Source organism: Coturnix japonica, chromosome 19 (genome assembly GCF_054131305.1).
Source record: "Coturnix japonica strain WE chromosome 19, WE-NBRP24, whole genome shotgun sequence".
Lineage (NCBI taxonomy): Eukaryota > Metazoa > Chordata > Aves > Galliformes > Phasianidae > Coturnix > Coturnix japonica.
The window spans coordinates 5125627-5141027 of record NC_140681.1 but is presented as its reverse complement, the minus strand read 5'-3'; the positions used below and the strand labels follow the sequence as shown (position 1 = coordinate 5141027).

The following is a 15401-nucleotide window of genomic DNA, read 5'->3' as shown; positions in this document are numbered from 1 at the left end:
CATTAAGAACTCACCTCCCTTCTAGGACAGGCAAAATATGCGTACACTGATAGCCTGAAGATATCACCAACCCACTGCAAGGCCAGTTCAGCTTCTTGTTGTGGTAAAAGCTGTACAAGCTATCCACCCCATAGGACACTTTAGGAACTTGATAGCATTCAAACAAGAGCTCTGACATCATTTGCCTTGAATACAAAGGATTGCACACTGCTTCTGTCAAAACTATTGGATGATCAACACAACCCTGTAAAAAACAAGAGAAAAGGAGGACTAAAGGATAAACAGAGATAACTTTCCTTCTTTTAAAGTCCAGCTTCAGCTCCTCCCAAACAACAACGAGCACACACATTATGTGCAGGCTACTGAACACTTACATTACACCCAGTGCTCAAGGGGATAGTGCTTGCCTATAGGTGGGTTTGCCATATTAATTCAACCAAGGAATGAACTGCAAAACGTGGAGATGAATGGATTTTAAAAGCATACACTGAAAGTTCCATGCAAACACATGAAAGAGCTTCCCTATGAGAGCAGCAGGGCCACGGGCCAATGCCTGCTTTCCACAGGGGCTGGATCTCCTGAGATCCCTCCCAACCCCCAAATTAACCAAAATCTATACAGCGTGGAGGCAAAAAGTGACTGCAAACCGGAGATTTAGTTCTGCCTTTTTCTAATTAAGGAAACCAGATACAATTATCAGCGTTTAATCTCCGCCTCAGGAGGTGATCCCGGATGGTTGGGCTTGGCTGGTACCTGCGAGGAGACCCCCAAGCGTTGGAAGACGTGGTCGAACAGCAGCTCCTGCAGCTCCAGCTGGACGGGCACGTTGCGATCGAAGGGCGAACGGAGCAGCCAACGCAGCGGCTCGGGGCTGCCCAGGTCGTTGCCCACTTGAGTCTCGGCCCCGGCCCCACCGCGAGCCCCGCGGCTGCGAGCCGCCAGAGAACGGAACCGGAGCAAAGGCTCAGCGGGGACAGAGGGGTCGGCGGCGGCCCAACCCGCTCGTGTCTGGAACGAGCCGTTGTCGATCACCAGCGGTACCGGCTGTGGGCTGCGCACGGCTGGGCTCGGAGCCTGAACCGGGTCCGGGGCCCAGCGAGCGTCGCGGAAGGGGAACACCCGCCCCGCCGCCATCTTGGGCGCACCACAACGACTCCGGGCGGCAACGCGGGCTGCGATCGGGTTCCGGGGCTCCGCTCTGCTCTCCTCAGGAGAGATGTCTGACTGGAAAGGCCTTTCCAAGTGAATGGTAATAGGACGGTGATTAAAATAGTATATGTTCCTGATGGATTCACTAATAGAATGAAATAGGCAGAGAAAGTTAGAAATGGGGTCTGTACTAATATGGGATGTACACATACCCCATGTCAAACAAGAGCACCTGGCATAAGCAGTTTTTATCTAACTAGTAGTAGCCTGATTCTGCATTACTGAGTTCTCAAAAGTCACCTTCATTACCAGTTGCAAAGAGCAATTGAAGTGCTTGGTTATACTGCATTAGAATCCCTTTAACTACCACTTTAATATCAGCCTTGAGGGCTTTCCAATATATACTTACCCTGTAATTACCAGCTGAAGCAATGACAATCAAATCAGATGTTTTCTCAGCTCTCCTTATCCCGTGCTTAATCCATTTCACCTCCTCCCCACCCTTGCAGGGCTGTTCCTCTTGCTGTCCATGCTGAGGATATCAGTGGTCCTCTTGTGATTAACAGTGATGCAATCAGAGTTATAAAAAGGTAGTTAGTAAAGAACAAGCTGTTCTAAACTTAGATTAACCTGAAGCGAGGCAATGAAGTATCCTCCAGTTCCTTTGGTGAGCGAGCTGACTTTGCCTATCTTCTTTTGTCTTTCTTTGCCATATCTGCTAATACTGATTATAATGGTGGTCTGGCTACGGCTCTTACTTAATGAAGGTAAGTTGGCTGCATGCATGTAGAAAGGCTTTGTCTCTTAACTTCATCTTTAAAGCATTCTGTGAGCTATTTTTAAACTAATGCCCCTCATCACAGAGGGAAAATAAAGGTGTGGTTTGGTGGTTGAATGCACTTTGTAGATTCCCATTTAAAAGAAATGCTTCCTAATAACTTTGCGTGGTTTTCAAATGCTTGTGTTGTAGTTCATCCTCTCTGTGTATTTTGGGTAGGGAGTGGATTTTTCCAGGGGAGCTGTTAAGGGATTCTCTTGTTAATGTTAAGGCTGATAAAAAGCAGTTTCTTAAAGGAGCAGGACGTGCATTTTCATTTCTTTGTGTATTTTGCATCTCTTTCTGCTCTGCCACTGTTCTTAATTCTGACATGTCAGTAACTAATAAGATGCTTTGGTTTAGGCTAATAATAGGCTTGCTGATGTACTCCTGGGCATAAAGCTTGGCTGGTTTTGCTAATCCTGGAGCACAAGCAGTTGCAGCTGAGGAATCAATCGTAAGTTGACTGATTCCAATCAAAAGCAGTAATTCTGCCTTTGAGGGACAACTGTAGGGAGGAAAATAAGAATAAAAACTGGCTTCAACAAGCCAGGTTCTTACTTAATGTTTTAGTAACCATTTCTATAATGGATCCCCAAGGAGCAGAGATAACCAAATGATTCCTTTGGACCCACAGACAGCAGTGGAACAGAAGGTGTTCACCACAGCTGAGGCTTATCTTCTAATCACCTTTCCTGTCCTGCCTTCACGTACTCGTGCATTTGTTGACTCTCAGCTCCTATTTTTCAGTTTTAATGTACAGGTGATGCTCATAGAAATCCCTGCTTGCTGCTGGCTGATTCTCCGCACATCCGAGTGCACTCTTTTGGATAACCAATGACAGTAACAAGAGTGCCGGCTCTATGGAGTTCTGATAATGGTACAAACTACCCTGAGTAGCATAGGCATGGCTTATTTCTAATGTCTGAAAAGCAGAAGAAAATGTATTGTGTAGGTGAAGGGGAGCTGTGCCTTGTTCTAATGTTGAGTTTGGGTGTCAATTTTTCCCTGGACAGAGGAACTCTGAAATAATTTGATGCCTTGATTGAGTTATATATGTACATACGTATACATACACATATGTATTTTCAGGTTCTGTGTACTGCATTTACCTTTCTAATGCCAGGCCCTAGGATGGCTGTTATTTGCATCAGGATCCCATGATCTAAATTCCCTCTCAATCAATATGATTACATGTGTTACCAAACTTCAAGATACTGGTGTGCTTGAAGAACTGCAGCATTCAAGTATTTCTCTATCACTCTTAAGAAACTGAATAGAGCAATGGTCTTTTTAATATCTTCTTGACTAATTAAGTCATATTCAATTATCTTATGCCACTTTAGGTGCAAGTGGGGAATAAAACAGGTGCATAACTCAGCTTTACCTTTAACGTAGTTGCTTAATAAAACTTAATTAGCTAAGATCAAACACTTGTACAGGCTTCTTGTTGCCTAGCTGGGGTTGAAAAGCCTTAATTCCAGGTGGAAGGGGTTCAGAAGAATTTTGTCCAGCTCCTAGAGCTACTAACTGTAATGTAACAGATCTCTAAATCTACCTTCTAGAAGAGACGCCTCCTGCAGAAGCAACTAAGAAACAATCTGATGTGTCTCCTTCTGAATCTAAATCTGAAGATGAACCAACAGATGCTGAAAGCCAAAATGATACAGCAAGTACAGAATTTGAAGAGGACAAACAACCCAGCGGCCCTGTGGGACAACCAAAGCCCAAACCTGCTTATCTGAGTTCAAAGCCAAAAGCAAACTACCATCTCAGGCGGCTGGTCTCAGAACCGAAGATAAGACCTTCCCATGTGGAAAGGAGTGTTCTCTGCAACATCATGATGGTGAGTGCGTGACCAGACTATCTATCTCTTGGCATATCTGTTGCTTTTGTGCCTCAGCTCGTATTATTATTTTTTTCCATCTCTGCCTGAGATATCTTCAGGACTGGTTTCTGCCTCGTTAATGAACTACAAGAGGTTTTCTCTCCCTGTCATCCCTATTTGGAATGATTCCTGTTGTATACCAACTAAAGGTAGTACAAAATTGAGCAGAGTCACTACAGAATCACAGAATGACCCGGGTTGGAAGGGACCTCAAGGATCATGTAGTTCCAACCCCCCTGCCTGGCAGGGCCACCAAACATACACATTTACTAGATCAGGTTGCCCAGGGCCCCGTCCAACCTGGCCTTGAACACCTCCAAGGACGGGGCATCCACAACCTCCCTGGGCAGCCTGTTCCAGGGCCTAACCACTCTCCTAGTAAATACTAACTACCCTCTGTATGTATAAGTGTGTGTGTGTATTAGTAAGGCATGTATATGTATTTGCAAAGTCTTTGAGAACTGCATGCAGATTCATACAAATACCAAAAGATACATCTGAAAGAGTGGAAGAGATTAGGCTTGTGTATGGCTTCTTTCCTTGCTCTTTGGCTGCATACCCTGTTGCAGCAGGGGCTCAGGAGGTAAGGCTTATTTCTGCCTCCTCTGTCTCTGTGCTGTCCTCTCTACTTACATTGCATGGAATTTTAAACTGCAGCAAAGTTACCCACGTTTACTTCTACCAGCTGCGCTGGCTGCTTTGTTAGGCCAGAATTGTGAAGGACTGGTATTGTCTTAAACTGCTGTATCTGTTTGACTGGCACACCCTGAAGCTGACCTTTAGCATGGAACCAGGAATATCTCATCTTAAATGATCTTTGGCATCGGATAGAACAAGAGCAGTGTCATGAGATTTTGTTTTTAATTATTATTTTTTCCATTACTGGTACTAGAAGAAAAAATGCTAAGAATAAGCCTGGAATTGGCTAGGTTACGTTTTGGCTCTCCTAGACCTCTTTGCATATACAAAAATTCACTTCTTCAGAGCAATCTGAAGATCTGGATTTAAGCTCATCCCTTATAGCATAAGAGCCATAACACCACAGGCTTGTTGGTTGTGTTGGGTGGACAAGAGAAGGGATAGCCATGAATGGTCTCACATTATTTATACCCTACTTGGGAACTTTACCTCTTTCCAAAGTGTGCTTTCCATGACAGTTCTCTTCCCCTTTTCTTCACCAGCTGCTGTTCTCCATGCTTTGTTCTCTCGCTTGGACTTTTCTCAGCCATTTGCTCCAGATCTGTAATGTCCTGAGGATTCAACTCCTGCCATCCTCTGCGGCTGTCGATGTGGCTCGGCTTTGTGATTTACTGCGTGGCAATGTTGTGAAAATCCTGGGCTCCCCAAGGCTACAAAGCAGAGAGCTGTTAGCTTCAATCATGGGCACGAGATATGGGAAAACAGAACAGAGTGCAGCTCAGAGGACTGCCTCGAGGTAGAAATGAAGCTGGTAGTTCTATGGCCATTAACAGCAATCCTGTTCAGCAGCAGTGAGAGCTACTCCCGTGTGGCAGGGGAAGGTTAATTCTCTAATAAAGAAATGAGGGCTAAGCTGATGCACTCGGGTCACAACAGCTGCTTTCTAAGTGAGCAGTATTGATTGATTCTGTGTTATTAAATGGACCACAGCAAGCAGCATCCTCCAAGCAAAGGGCTTGGAAGTGTGCTCTGCAGTAGGAAAGTAGCAAAGTACAAATCACTTTTAGAGTGGCTAAACACCCTTAGCACCCATGGAGTGTGTTCCCCTTCACTGCTGTGCAGAATATACCCTTGTCAGTGCACAAGGTTGGATTCCAGTGCCAGAGACAGTCACTGCCAGCTCTGTGGGGCCATGAAGGAAGGGGCAGGAGGGGGATATGCTACAGTTCTGAGGTGAAGGAAACTCCCCACAGCCCTGCATGGGGAGACTGTATAACGGTTCTGCTGCCTGTAATTACGAAGCACGCCGTGTTTGTCTTTCCCACAGCCGTCCACGCGTCCAAATATTTATGCAGGGCAGCGTGCTTTTAAATAAAACTTGTTTGCTGTCCGTCTTTGTATCCGCGCTCATTCATTTCGATATATACGGACGTGCTATTCACCAGAACAAATCGCCTTTAGCCATCAGCAGAGCCGGGCACCGCACCGGGCAGGGGCGGCTCTTAGAGGCGGGGTGAGGCGGAGCCGCGGGTCGCTGCGGGGCTGAGCTCGCAGCTCGGAGGTGGCGGGCGCTGCGGGAGCGCGGTGGGTAACGCTCGGGGGAACCACGGTGGTGCGTGAGGGAGGGGCGGGCGGATGGTTGTTGTTGCTGTTGCTGTTTTCGTGCTCTTTTCTCCGTCTTTCCTCGCCTTGCCCGCTATTGTTTGCGCAGCGCCTCCAGGAACAGCGCTGCTTGGTGGTCTCGGTGTTTATTTCCTTTTTTTCCACGCGGTTTCTGTGCACGGAAGGGCAGCTCTCGAGCAGGGAGCTGCTGCGTGCAGGCTGTGCTCACAAAGGAGCCGCAATGTGCCGGGGCAGCCGGCACGCGGGGAAGGAGTTGGGAAACTGAGATGGGCAGGTAACCGGTGCCTGAATATTGCTGTTGGTGGTGATGTGTTAGTGCCTGGGAACACCAAAATATGTGTTTCGAGCAGTTTTTAGGCTGTGTAAATACTCTCGGAATAGCATTCTCGCGGCCGGGCTGCTGGCGCTCCCGATGTCCCCGTAATAGCAGCGGGGTCGGTGCCGGAGGAGCTGCCCGGGGAGGGCTGAGGGTGCTGCGCTCCGCAATGCGAGCTGCGGGTGTCACCGTGCAGCTTTCGGGGGTGCAGCCCGCACAGGGGAACGCAGGCAGTCACTGCTGGGGAACGTGCTTTGTGTGGTTTTTGCATAGGGAGAATGGTGTGTGAGTGTGTCACGGAGGTGGGTCAATTCAAGCCACCCATAGGGGTGTTTTGAACTCTACAATACGGATGCTGCGGTCCCTCTTCTGTTAACGCTGTTTCTCCCTGTCAGGGTGCAATTCCTGCCCCTGGGGCTTTGTGTGGTGCTTGGAGCTCACGGCACATGCGGTGTGACTCCTCAGCTCCTTCATGGGCTGCACGTTCCTGAACAGCATCCACGGATTTGTGCTTTGGTTTCCCTTTGTGTTATGGGCATAAGCTGCTTTCTGGGCATAGCAGGAGTGCTAGAGCATGTAGCATTTGGGTAGCTGCAGAACTACTTCAAGTATTAGTTCACTGTGATTGCAAATAGAAACTTCTTTGAAATCAAGGCTCCTCTGTGGGTTTGGGTTCGGTTTACGTATAAGAGCTGTTCACCTGAGGCAGCACAACGTTTTGTATGCACCCAGCGGCCTCTGTCCCAGGGCACTCCTGTTTACTGCCAAGTACACACCTGCCTTAGCTGAAAGAGCTGGTTTCCAAAGCCTGGGGAGGACTTCAGGCACAACAACAGTGTTGGCAGTTTCTTCTGGCAGGGAGTTCCCTCTCTCAGCTCTACTTCAGCTGTTTCTTCTGACCGAGGCAAAGCCTCCAGGGAGCCAGAAGCCTGCACTGCTATATACCAGACCTAGGTGTGTTATGACCTTTTGCACATCACTTCACCTCCCTCTTGTTTTCTTTCTTTCTTTTTTTTCTTCCTTCTTATTTGTAAAGCCTTTACTTTGCAGCCATGTTACGGAGGTGGAGTTGGATAAACATTCTTAAAACTCAATTAGGAAACATTGTGTGTTGCAAAACTTAGCAACCAGTTTTGCTCTCATTTGAGCTCCAGAGCCTGGGGAAAAAAAAAAAGGAAAAAAACTTCTCTAAGTCCTGGACTCACGTAAACTGAGGTGACATAATGTGTTTTGGTGGATTTACGTGATAAATGTGTCCTGAAAGCAGTATGTCAGAGTGCTGGAGTAAGGCATTGCAGCATGTGGTGATACACCACGTGTCAGCAGCTGGGTGCTGCAGTGCTGCTGGTTACTGCCTTCTCCTGGAGGAGACCTGATTCAGCTGGGCCAACATCTGCTCCTGGTGCTGAGCAATTGGGGTTTGTGTGTCCAGCTGCATGCTGGAAAACAATGCTCAGGATTTGGCTCGTGCCCCAAGAGGATGCAGCAACAAGCAGCGCTGAGCTTGGGGTGCTCAGGAGTTTATTTTATTTGAGGTTGTGTTTTTACCATTGAAAGACGCAACCCAGAAATGTTGTTTTGCAGTGCTTGACATCAGTTGTCAAGGCGATATAAATGGAAAGAGGTGAGGGCCCAGTGTGCCATAAGGAAAGCTATTGCTCCCTGTGAGTACAGGGGAGTGCTGAGATGCAGCCTGCAGGAGTGGCTCCTTCACGTGTCCCAGCTGGCCAAAAGCCCTTCATGTCCTGCTCTCACTTCAGTGCCGACCCTGCTTTAAGCAGGGCAGGGAAAGAGGTGATGACCCGAGGATCCTTGCAGGGGCTGTGATGGTCTGTGAGCTGTGTGACTTGCGCTGGCAGGGTGAGGAGGGAGGATTCTTCTTTAAATCCTTTAAGACTTGGATGCTGCAACATAAGACTAAGGTTGAAGTATATTCTGCCTTTGTACATCTTCTAGGCTCTTTGTTCAGTGAAACTCTTGCTTACTTGGGGAAGTTCTGGCCCACATGCTTCTACTTGAGCAGTTTAAGTGCTGCATAAAAACGTCTTGGTCCTGACATAGTGTTTGAGCTTTCCTGTTGCGAATGTAAAATCCATATGGCGTTGCTTCTCAAACTCATTAATACTTTCGACATCTTCCAGTGACTGTTCGCTGCCCAGTGGATCCAAGTCAGGGGTCTAGAAACAGAACATGCAGATCTGTTAGCCCAGATGTGCTGGGCACATATACCACATCAATGCTGCTGACACATTCAGAAGATGTAACCCTGATTCCTGCACATCCAAACTCTATCATGCTTGAAAACACATACGTTGCCCTTCAGCACGGAAGACAAAAATCAGAACAATGACAGCCCAGAAAACAGGAGTAGAAAAATACATTCACTCTAAGAATAAAAATCAAGCATTTTCAGACTTCATAATTATTATTATTACCTTGAAGCCAGCTCAGAAATGAAAAGCCTTAGTCAACAGGTTGAATGCCAGGACCCTGCTAGCATAATAACATATTAAAGCTTATTAAAATAGCTTTTAAAGTTGGTTGAAACATGGTGCTCTCCCAGCACCTCTAACTGTTCTATAATTACCACTTAATTCCCTGCTTTGCTTGTGTGGGACTGGAAAACAAATATTTGCAAGTTAAAACGCCAGCAGTTTTTGACAGTTGCCTACTTGTAACTGCTCAGCATTTGCACATGGGATATAAAAAAGCCTCACTGCATTTTACACAGACAGAAAGCTGCTCCCAAAGCTCCTTCCTAATGAAAAGCATCACTCCAGATTACAGAACACTATGGTGAATTAGGAGCAATTATTTAATTACCTCATTTATTCCTTCATTACAATGATGTAGATTCCTAATTTTGTCTCCAAAGATCTGGTTTTGCCTTGTTGTTCTTCTTTAAATGTAAGGGTTTGTCATGATATTTTGCAAGCAATAGCAGGATAAAATAAAGCTGGAACATTTAAACCTTCTGAAGCTTCTCGTTTATCTCATTTAAAAGACAGATAACTACTCCAAATCGATGACATGCCCATTGTTAAAGCAAACTAATGGAAGTCACCTGATGTTATCTCCAACATTTTTTGGCTTCCAAAAAGAAAAACAAGATCACACCAACAGCAAAGCAGAATAGAGCAGAAGAGCTGGCACAAATCCTAGGACAACATAATTAGCTTCTAGCTCTTTACACAGCCCGCAGAGATGGTCTGTCTTCACAAATGGATTCACTGGTAACTGTAAGCTTTCTCGCAAAGCCCAGACCAAACAAAAAGGCTTGCCAATTCATTCCAACATCTGAGACTGCACCTTGTAAACAAGAGGAGGGTGTGATCCAAAACAGACATGCTGGAACGTAGGCACAGCCACCTGGCAGAATCACAAGGAGCCCATAGGCATTCAGCTATCGCTTTCTGGAACATTGGTAAAATCCACGATCTAACCCCATTTTGCTCACATGCAGTCACTCTGATTCTTACATAAACTTCCCTGATAAGGACAGAACCCAGAAGAACCATCTCACTGCCTAGTTCTGGCTGTGTCTCAAGTTCTATATGAAACATGAGAATTGTTATTTCCAGCACCACTGTCCTCTGTACTTCATCCTTCTGTTTTCTTGCCTACCTTTTCCTGAGCAAAGACAGATAAAACAAAAATGAAGGAATAGATTTGGACCATCTCTTAGAAGCAGTTGGTACGTGCTGGGCCTGTGTTAGTCTGGCAAAGCAAATGACTTTCCCTTCTCAGAGAAGACTCCACAGATGAGTAAACAGAACAAAGCATGCTGCTTGATTGCACCAAAACCATACCCAAAACAAAAGCAAAGGGTTGGTTCTTTACCATAAAGTTCTCTGCATTTGAAAGCAAAGAACACAAAGGCAAATACCATTTTCAAAAGGAGCTTACCTTTAATGCTAGGTTACAAGCATTTAAGTAGTGGTGGGTCAGACAACCATACAACAACTTGAGTTTTAAGTACTTACAATTCAATGTCATCAATTCTCTTAAAAAGAAAGAAGCAGACCTGATGCATTATAGATTATTTCAGCAAAAGTAATGCAAAAGTAAAGGAAGACAGGAGTTTGCAGCATGACCAAGGTAAGTGTGTTACCTGCTACATTTACAACCCTATAAGCAAGCCACCCTTCAAGCAAGGATGCTGGCTTGCATATGTCGCCAGGAATAAGTACAAATGGAAGCAGGGGTACCTACAGATGATTTATCTTCTCAGGCTGTTTTCTTTTATCCCCAGTTGAAGTTTTTGAGGAAGCTTTCTGCCATTATATAATTATGTACTTTAACCAGCATCAGCAAGCCTAGAGATTATGCTTAGAATTGTGAGAAATCAAACAGTAAGACAGATCCCAGAGCACACTGCAAGAAGGGTTACTGATTTCAGGCATACTCTTAAACAATCATAACTCTAAACTTCCATAACTGCATAAGGAAAGCTGCAAATGAGGAGCAGCTGCCAAATCAGCAACGAGAGTATTAAAGGAAAACCTTAGCCCATCAATAATACAGATATTTACACATAGTGAACGTTTTAAGACAGAAACTTAACTCTCACAGAGATCAGAATCAGATCAACTTGGAGGAAACATACCTCTGGTTTGCTGTCCACAACATCCACTTCAATATTGACCTCCGCCTGTAGGATTTTCTGTTTCGTTTGTTCAACGGTCAGGCTCAATTTGTTGATGTAAGACTGAAGTTCCTCTGCAGAGTCCATGTTCAGCTCCACTAAAGCTTTGTGAAATTGATCCATTTGACCATCTTCCAGAAGTTCCTGCAGACAAATCAGAGCTGGCTGTGATGGATGATATAAGGTAACCAAACATGCACTAGCTACGTATGTATACACTGCTCTCATTATGGGAGACTCAAAATACCTCACAGAAAAGTACTATTCAGAACTCGTAGGCATATCACAGAACCACAGAATCACAGAATTGTAGGGAAGGGAAGGGACCTCTAGAGATCATCGAGTCCAACCCCCCTGCCAAAGCAGGCTTCCCTGGGACAGAGGTGAGGCTGACAGGCCTATAATTACCCGGGTCTTCCTTCTTGCCCTTTTTGAAGACCGGACTGACACTGGTTGTCCTCCAGTCTTCAGGCACCTCCCCAGTTCTCCAAGACCTCTGATAGATTACACAGAGAGGCTCAGCAACGACCTCCACCAGCTCTCTCTGCACCCGTGGATGCACCCCATCAGGTCCCATGGATTTATGGACCTTAATGTTTCCTAGGCACTCACAGACCACCTCTTCCCTGATTAAAGGGAAATCTCCCATTCCCCGGACTCTCTCATCAACCTCCAGGGTCTGGGATTCCTGAGGTAGAGACCTTTCAATAAAGACAGAAGCAAATGATCCTGCAGGGTTAGGAAAGTGCCAGCAGTGCCAGCAGTTAGAACCCTGTTGGGCCATGTTACAACCCTGGCCACAGCTGTTGGTGCTGATGGTGCTGTACGGCTGTGGGTCCCCACTGAGGGTCGGTGAGGCAGCGTGGCCCCGTGTGTGGACGTGGGATGTAATCAGAGTGAGTGGATGCAAATGGAGTCGGAGGTGTTACAAGGAGAGGCTCTGGATTGGAACAGGGAGAGCAGAGCTGGTGTGTCCCAGCAGGCAGGCGTAGTCAGGTGCCCTTTGGAGCCTGCTGTTCTTGGTGCTGAGCTCAGGAGCCCCATCAGATCAGCGTGGTGCTGCGTGCTGCGTATGGCAGCGCCAAGAGATTCCCTTGTGGAAGAAGGGGGAGGATGAAGGAGGCCGAGGGCCCTTTGCTCAGGGCCAGCTCGTCTGTGCCCTCTTGCTGACCGGAGAGAAGGGCTGCCCGCTGGGCACAGGCAGTGCCTTCTGGCTCCCGTGCCGTGCCCTGTCCTCCAGCCCCCTCCTCATGCCATGTGGAACGCCAGTGCCAGCAGTGCCAGCAGTGCGGCCGCCATGTTAGAACCCTGGCCACAGCCGTTACCTTGGTCACCGTTGGTCACCGTTGCCCAACGCAACGCACTCGCCTCTTAGATCTACGGCCGGTAACAGCCATGTACGGGCCTAAGAGAGCGAGGCTGGAGGAAACCCACCCTTTAGATGGGAAGATGGTTCCGGGGACCGCGGGGTCGAAGAGGAGGAGGAGGGGGCCCATTGCCAGCACCATCAGGCAGCAGTCAGGCAAGGGAGCCCATTGCCATCGCGCCTGGACCAGGCGCGTGACCACCTCCGTGGAGCCCATGGAGGTGGATCCACCTCCAGATGAGCCCATGGAGGTGGATCCACCTGAGGATGAGCCCATGGAGGTGGATCCGCCCGATGCACAGCTGGCCTGGCACCACACCACCGTGCCAGGCCCTGCAGCAGTACCACCTCAGCTGCAGCATCGCTGGTCCAGGCGCTGGGCTCCGTACCGTCTGCGCGGCCCCCGCCCCCGGCATTAGCCGGGTGGCTTCATTTAACATCAGCTCCTCCTTTGAGACCTTGCGGGCCCCCGGTTCCATCTGAACCCTTTTTTTATTGTTGTTTTTATTGTTGTTGTTTTTATTGTTGTTGTTTTTATTGTTAGATTTAGTTAGTTAGTTTAGGTGTTAGGATTAGGTTCTTGTTCATGTTTTTTAATTAGGAGTAGGTTATTGTTCACGTTTTATTGTTAGGTGTAGGTTTTTGTTCCCGTTTTAGAGTTAGGCGTAGGTTAGTGTTCGTACTTAGAGTTAGGTGGGTTCCTACCAGCAGCTGGCAGCAAACAGCGCTCACTCGGTAAGCACACGTCTGCTTTCTCACCCAATGGCACGAGTGCTGCTCCATGAGTGAGGAGGTCTGTGACATCTCCGAGGGATGGGATTTGCATCTTGTGACTTTTCTGTTGCAGATTGTCGAGGAGCAGAGCGTGAGTGGCTGTGAAATGCAATTGGGAAATGCTTCATGGAAACAGTCTGGAGCTGTGTCTGGAGCTTCCTGCGTGGCCATTGTAAGGTAGGTGTGCCTTACTGTAAGCGTGCTCTGAAGCAGTGTCGGTTAAGCACAGCTCACTCCTCTGTCTTCAACAGATCAGCTTTCTGCACTCTTTATTTCCGTGGCTGGCGTTGTAGAGCGCAGCAGCAGCAAGGCCGTGAACACGTCCACAACCAGGTACGTGAACATGGGTGACTTTAATGGCTAGAATAACATTGCTGTTAGAATTAATAAGGCAGTGGTCACGCGTGTGTGCTGGAGCTCAGGGATAGGTTTATTCTTGCCTGCTGAGCTTTTCCCTTATTTGACACCCACCCATCCTCTCTTGCTTCTCTTCCCTTTCAGTTGTTAGAAAGCTCCCTGACTGTTTCCCAATTGATTCTTGCAGGACTCGGAGGGTTTTGAGTCTAAGACCTGGGAGACGGTGAAGCAACCCAAGGCAAGTGCTGCTCAGCTGAGCAAGAAAGCCAAGAAGGAAAGCAAAAAGAAACGATAAGGGCTTGAGCAGGAAGGCACAAAGGACAGCAGAATCGCCTGGATTGCGTCCTCAGAGGTGCACCAAAGGACACACGCTGCGTGCTCCGGTTTTCAGGCCTGGCCGTGCTTTCCCTTTCCTGGACTGCGGAGAGGAACTGAGCAAGTTTTAGTCATTACCAGTATCCCGCCTATTTGATTTCATATTGAAATGTATTTTGGATGCATTTAGCATCTCTTTGTTGCAAATAAAAGCGAAACAAACATTTGAATGGTGGTGCTGCCTCTTTCAGTAGCTGCTCAATACAGTGCCTGGCTCGGGCTAGTAATCGCAGGGCCATGATGTGGTTGGCTTCACGTCCCTCCCTGCAAATGGAGCTGCTTGTCCCACCTTTCCGTGTTGGTGTTCCCAACTGGTGGCCTTTCAGCCCAACTGGTAATGCTAGTGACGGACTGTGAGCATCCCTTGTTCTCCAAGGGCTGAGAGAAACAAAAGCAGTGTGGGAGGAAGAAAGGTGTCCCTGCGCCTTGAGCTTGTCTTTCTTCCCTGTTGGCTTTTCAGGGTTCTGATGCACTGTCTGTTGCTGTTTGCACTGGGAAGCCCGGCTGCATGTGGGCAGCCATGTCCTGCGCTTCAGCTTCTCCTCTACCCACAAGGAGGAGTTCAAGTGTGGGTGGGATGGTGAGAAGAGCAGGGCTGGGAGTGGGGCTGGAGGAGAGGGCAGCGGGCGGGCTGCAGGCGAACGTGCCTCGGGCCCAGAGCTGAGCTGTAAAATGGGAGGACCCCGAGCCGCGCTGCGCTGCTTCAGCTCCAATGGTTCATGATGGGCAGCGCCACGTGTTTAGTGCCAGGGTGCTGCAAGGGCACGTAGCTGAGCCAGAGCCCAGAGAGGAGAGGCTGGATGTCAAGAGTGTCTGGTGGCCATTTTCAATGGGCACCCTGGCACCTTCCACCAGCCTGCACGGTGGACTGTGTACAGCGAGCCACGAGGCACTGCCTCCTGCTGCCTGCCTGCCTGCCTGCCTGCGTGACAATAAGCAGTGCTGCTGGAGATGGAAGAGAGGATTGTCGGGTTGGGTGCAGTAAAGGAGCTGGTTGCAAAGGAGAGAAACCAAATGGGACTCACCACAGCCAACATACGGACATCTGTTCTCCAAGCATGCCCAAAGGTTGGGTCCTCTAACTTTACAGTCCTGACAGGTGCCATGAGACTTCTGTATCAATTCTTCTTTTGTTATCTCTCCAGCTGACTCCAGGTGTGGACAATTGCTGCTGAGCGATGACATTTTCATATGCTTTCTTTTGCAAGATCCAGACCCTGGGATTTCCACGACCAAGAATGCAGCGTAGTACCAACTGCCCAGCAAACTTCCCTCTTGCTTGAGTTCTTCGGCTGCACCTTAAGAACTGTGTTCAGTTTTGGGCCCCTCACTGCAAGAAAGACATTGAGGCCCTGGAACCGTTCACAGGAGGGCTACGAAGCTGGTGAGGGCTCTGGAGCACAGGCCGTATGAGGAGCGGCTGAGGGAGCTGGGATTGCTCAGCCTGGAGAA

The 15401-nt window shown here is 48.0% G+C and overlaps 2 protein-coding genes and 1 long non-coding RNA gene across 7 annotated transcripts in view; 2 read left to right on the top strand and 1 right to left on the bottom strand.

The window, feature by feature from the left end:
- Positions 1 to 15401, bottom strand: part of ACTR5 (actin related protein 5) — a 42997-nt gene that overhangs the window by 13142 nt on the left and 14454 nt on the right. For 2 of the 5 annotated variants that reach the window (XM_085520215.1, XM_085520218.1), the window contains 5 exons: positions 11039 to 11221; positions 4983 to 8609; positions 1559 to 1701; positions 754 to 1294; positions 15 to 244 (listed from right to left, as the gene is read on the bottom strand). In XM_085520215.1, the coding sequence (XP_085376341.1) occupies positions 15 to 244; positions 754 to 1134 (611 nt within the window). In that variant the 5' untranslated portion in view covers positions 1135 to 1294; positions 1559 to 1701; positions 4983 to 8609; positions 11039 to 11221. The remainder of the gene's footprint in view (positions 1 to 14; positions 245 to 753; positions 1295 to 1558; positions 1702 to 4982; positions 8610 to 11038; positions 11222 to 15401) is intronic. The other 3 variants (XM_085520216.1, XM_085520219.1, XM_085520217.1) reach the window with 3 other exon arrangements.
- Positions 1793 to 5883, top strand: LOC146757821 (uncharacterized). Its single transcript, XM_085520241.1, has 3 exons — positions 1793 to 1916; positions 3532 to 3812; positions 5036 to 5883. The coding sequence occupies exons 1-3, from the start codon at positions 1793 to 1795 to the stop codon at positions 5291 to 5293; spliced, it is 663 nt and encodes a 220-aa protein (XP_085376367.1). The 3' UTR covers positions 5294 to 5883.
- Positions 6004 to 14119, top strand: LOC146757820 (uncharacterized). Its single transcript, XR_014935934.1, has 4 exons — positions 6004 to 6077; positions 13291 to 13394; positions 13469 to 13550; positions 13762 to 14119. It is a non-coding gene; the product is annotated as an uncharacterized LOC146757820 (long non-coding RNA).

What these genes read in the sequence shown, in the direction of transcription:
- LOC146757821 (XM_085520241.1), top strand. Translation starts at nt 1,793, where the DNA reads ATGAAGTATCCTCCAGTTCCTTTGGTGAGCGAGCTGACTTTGCCTATC. An exon ending in ACGGCTCTTACTTAATGAAG is followed by an intron (nt 1,917 to 3,531) that starts GTAAGTTGGCTG and finishes TCTACCTTCTAG; the next exon opens with AAGAGACGCCTCCTGCAGAA. An exon ending in TTCTCTGCAACATCATGATG is followed by an intron (nt 3,813 to 5,035) that starts GTGAGTGCGTGA and finishes TTTCTTCACCAG; the next exon opens with CTGCTGTTCTCCATGCTTTG.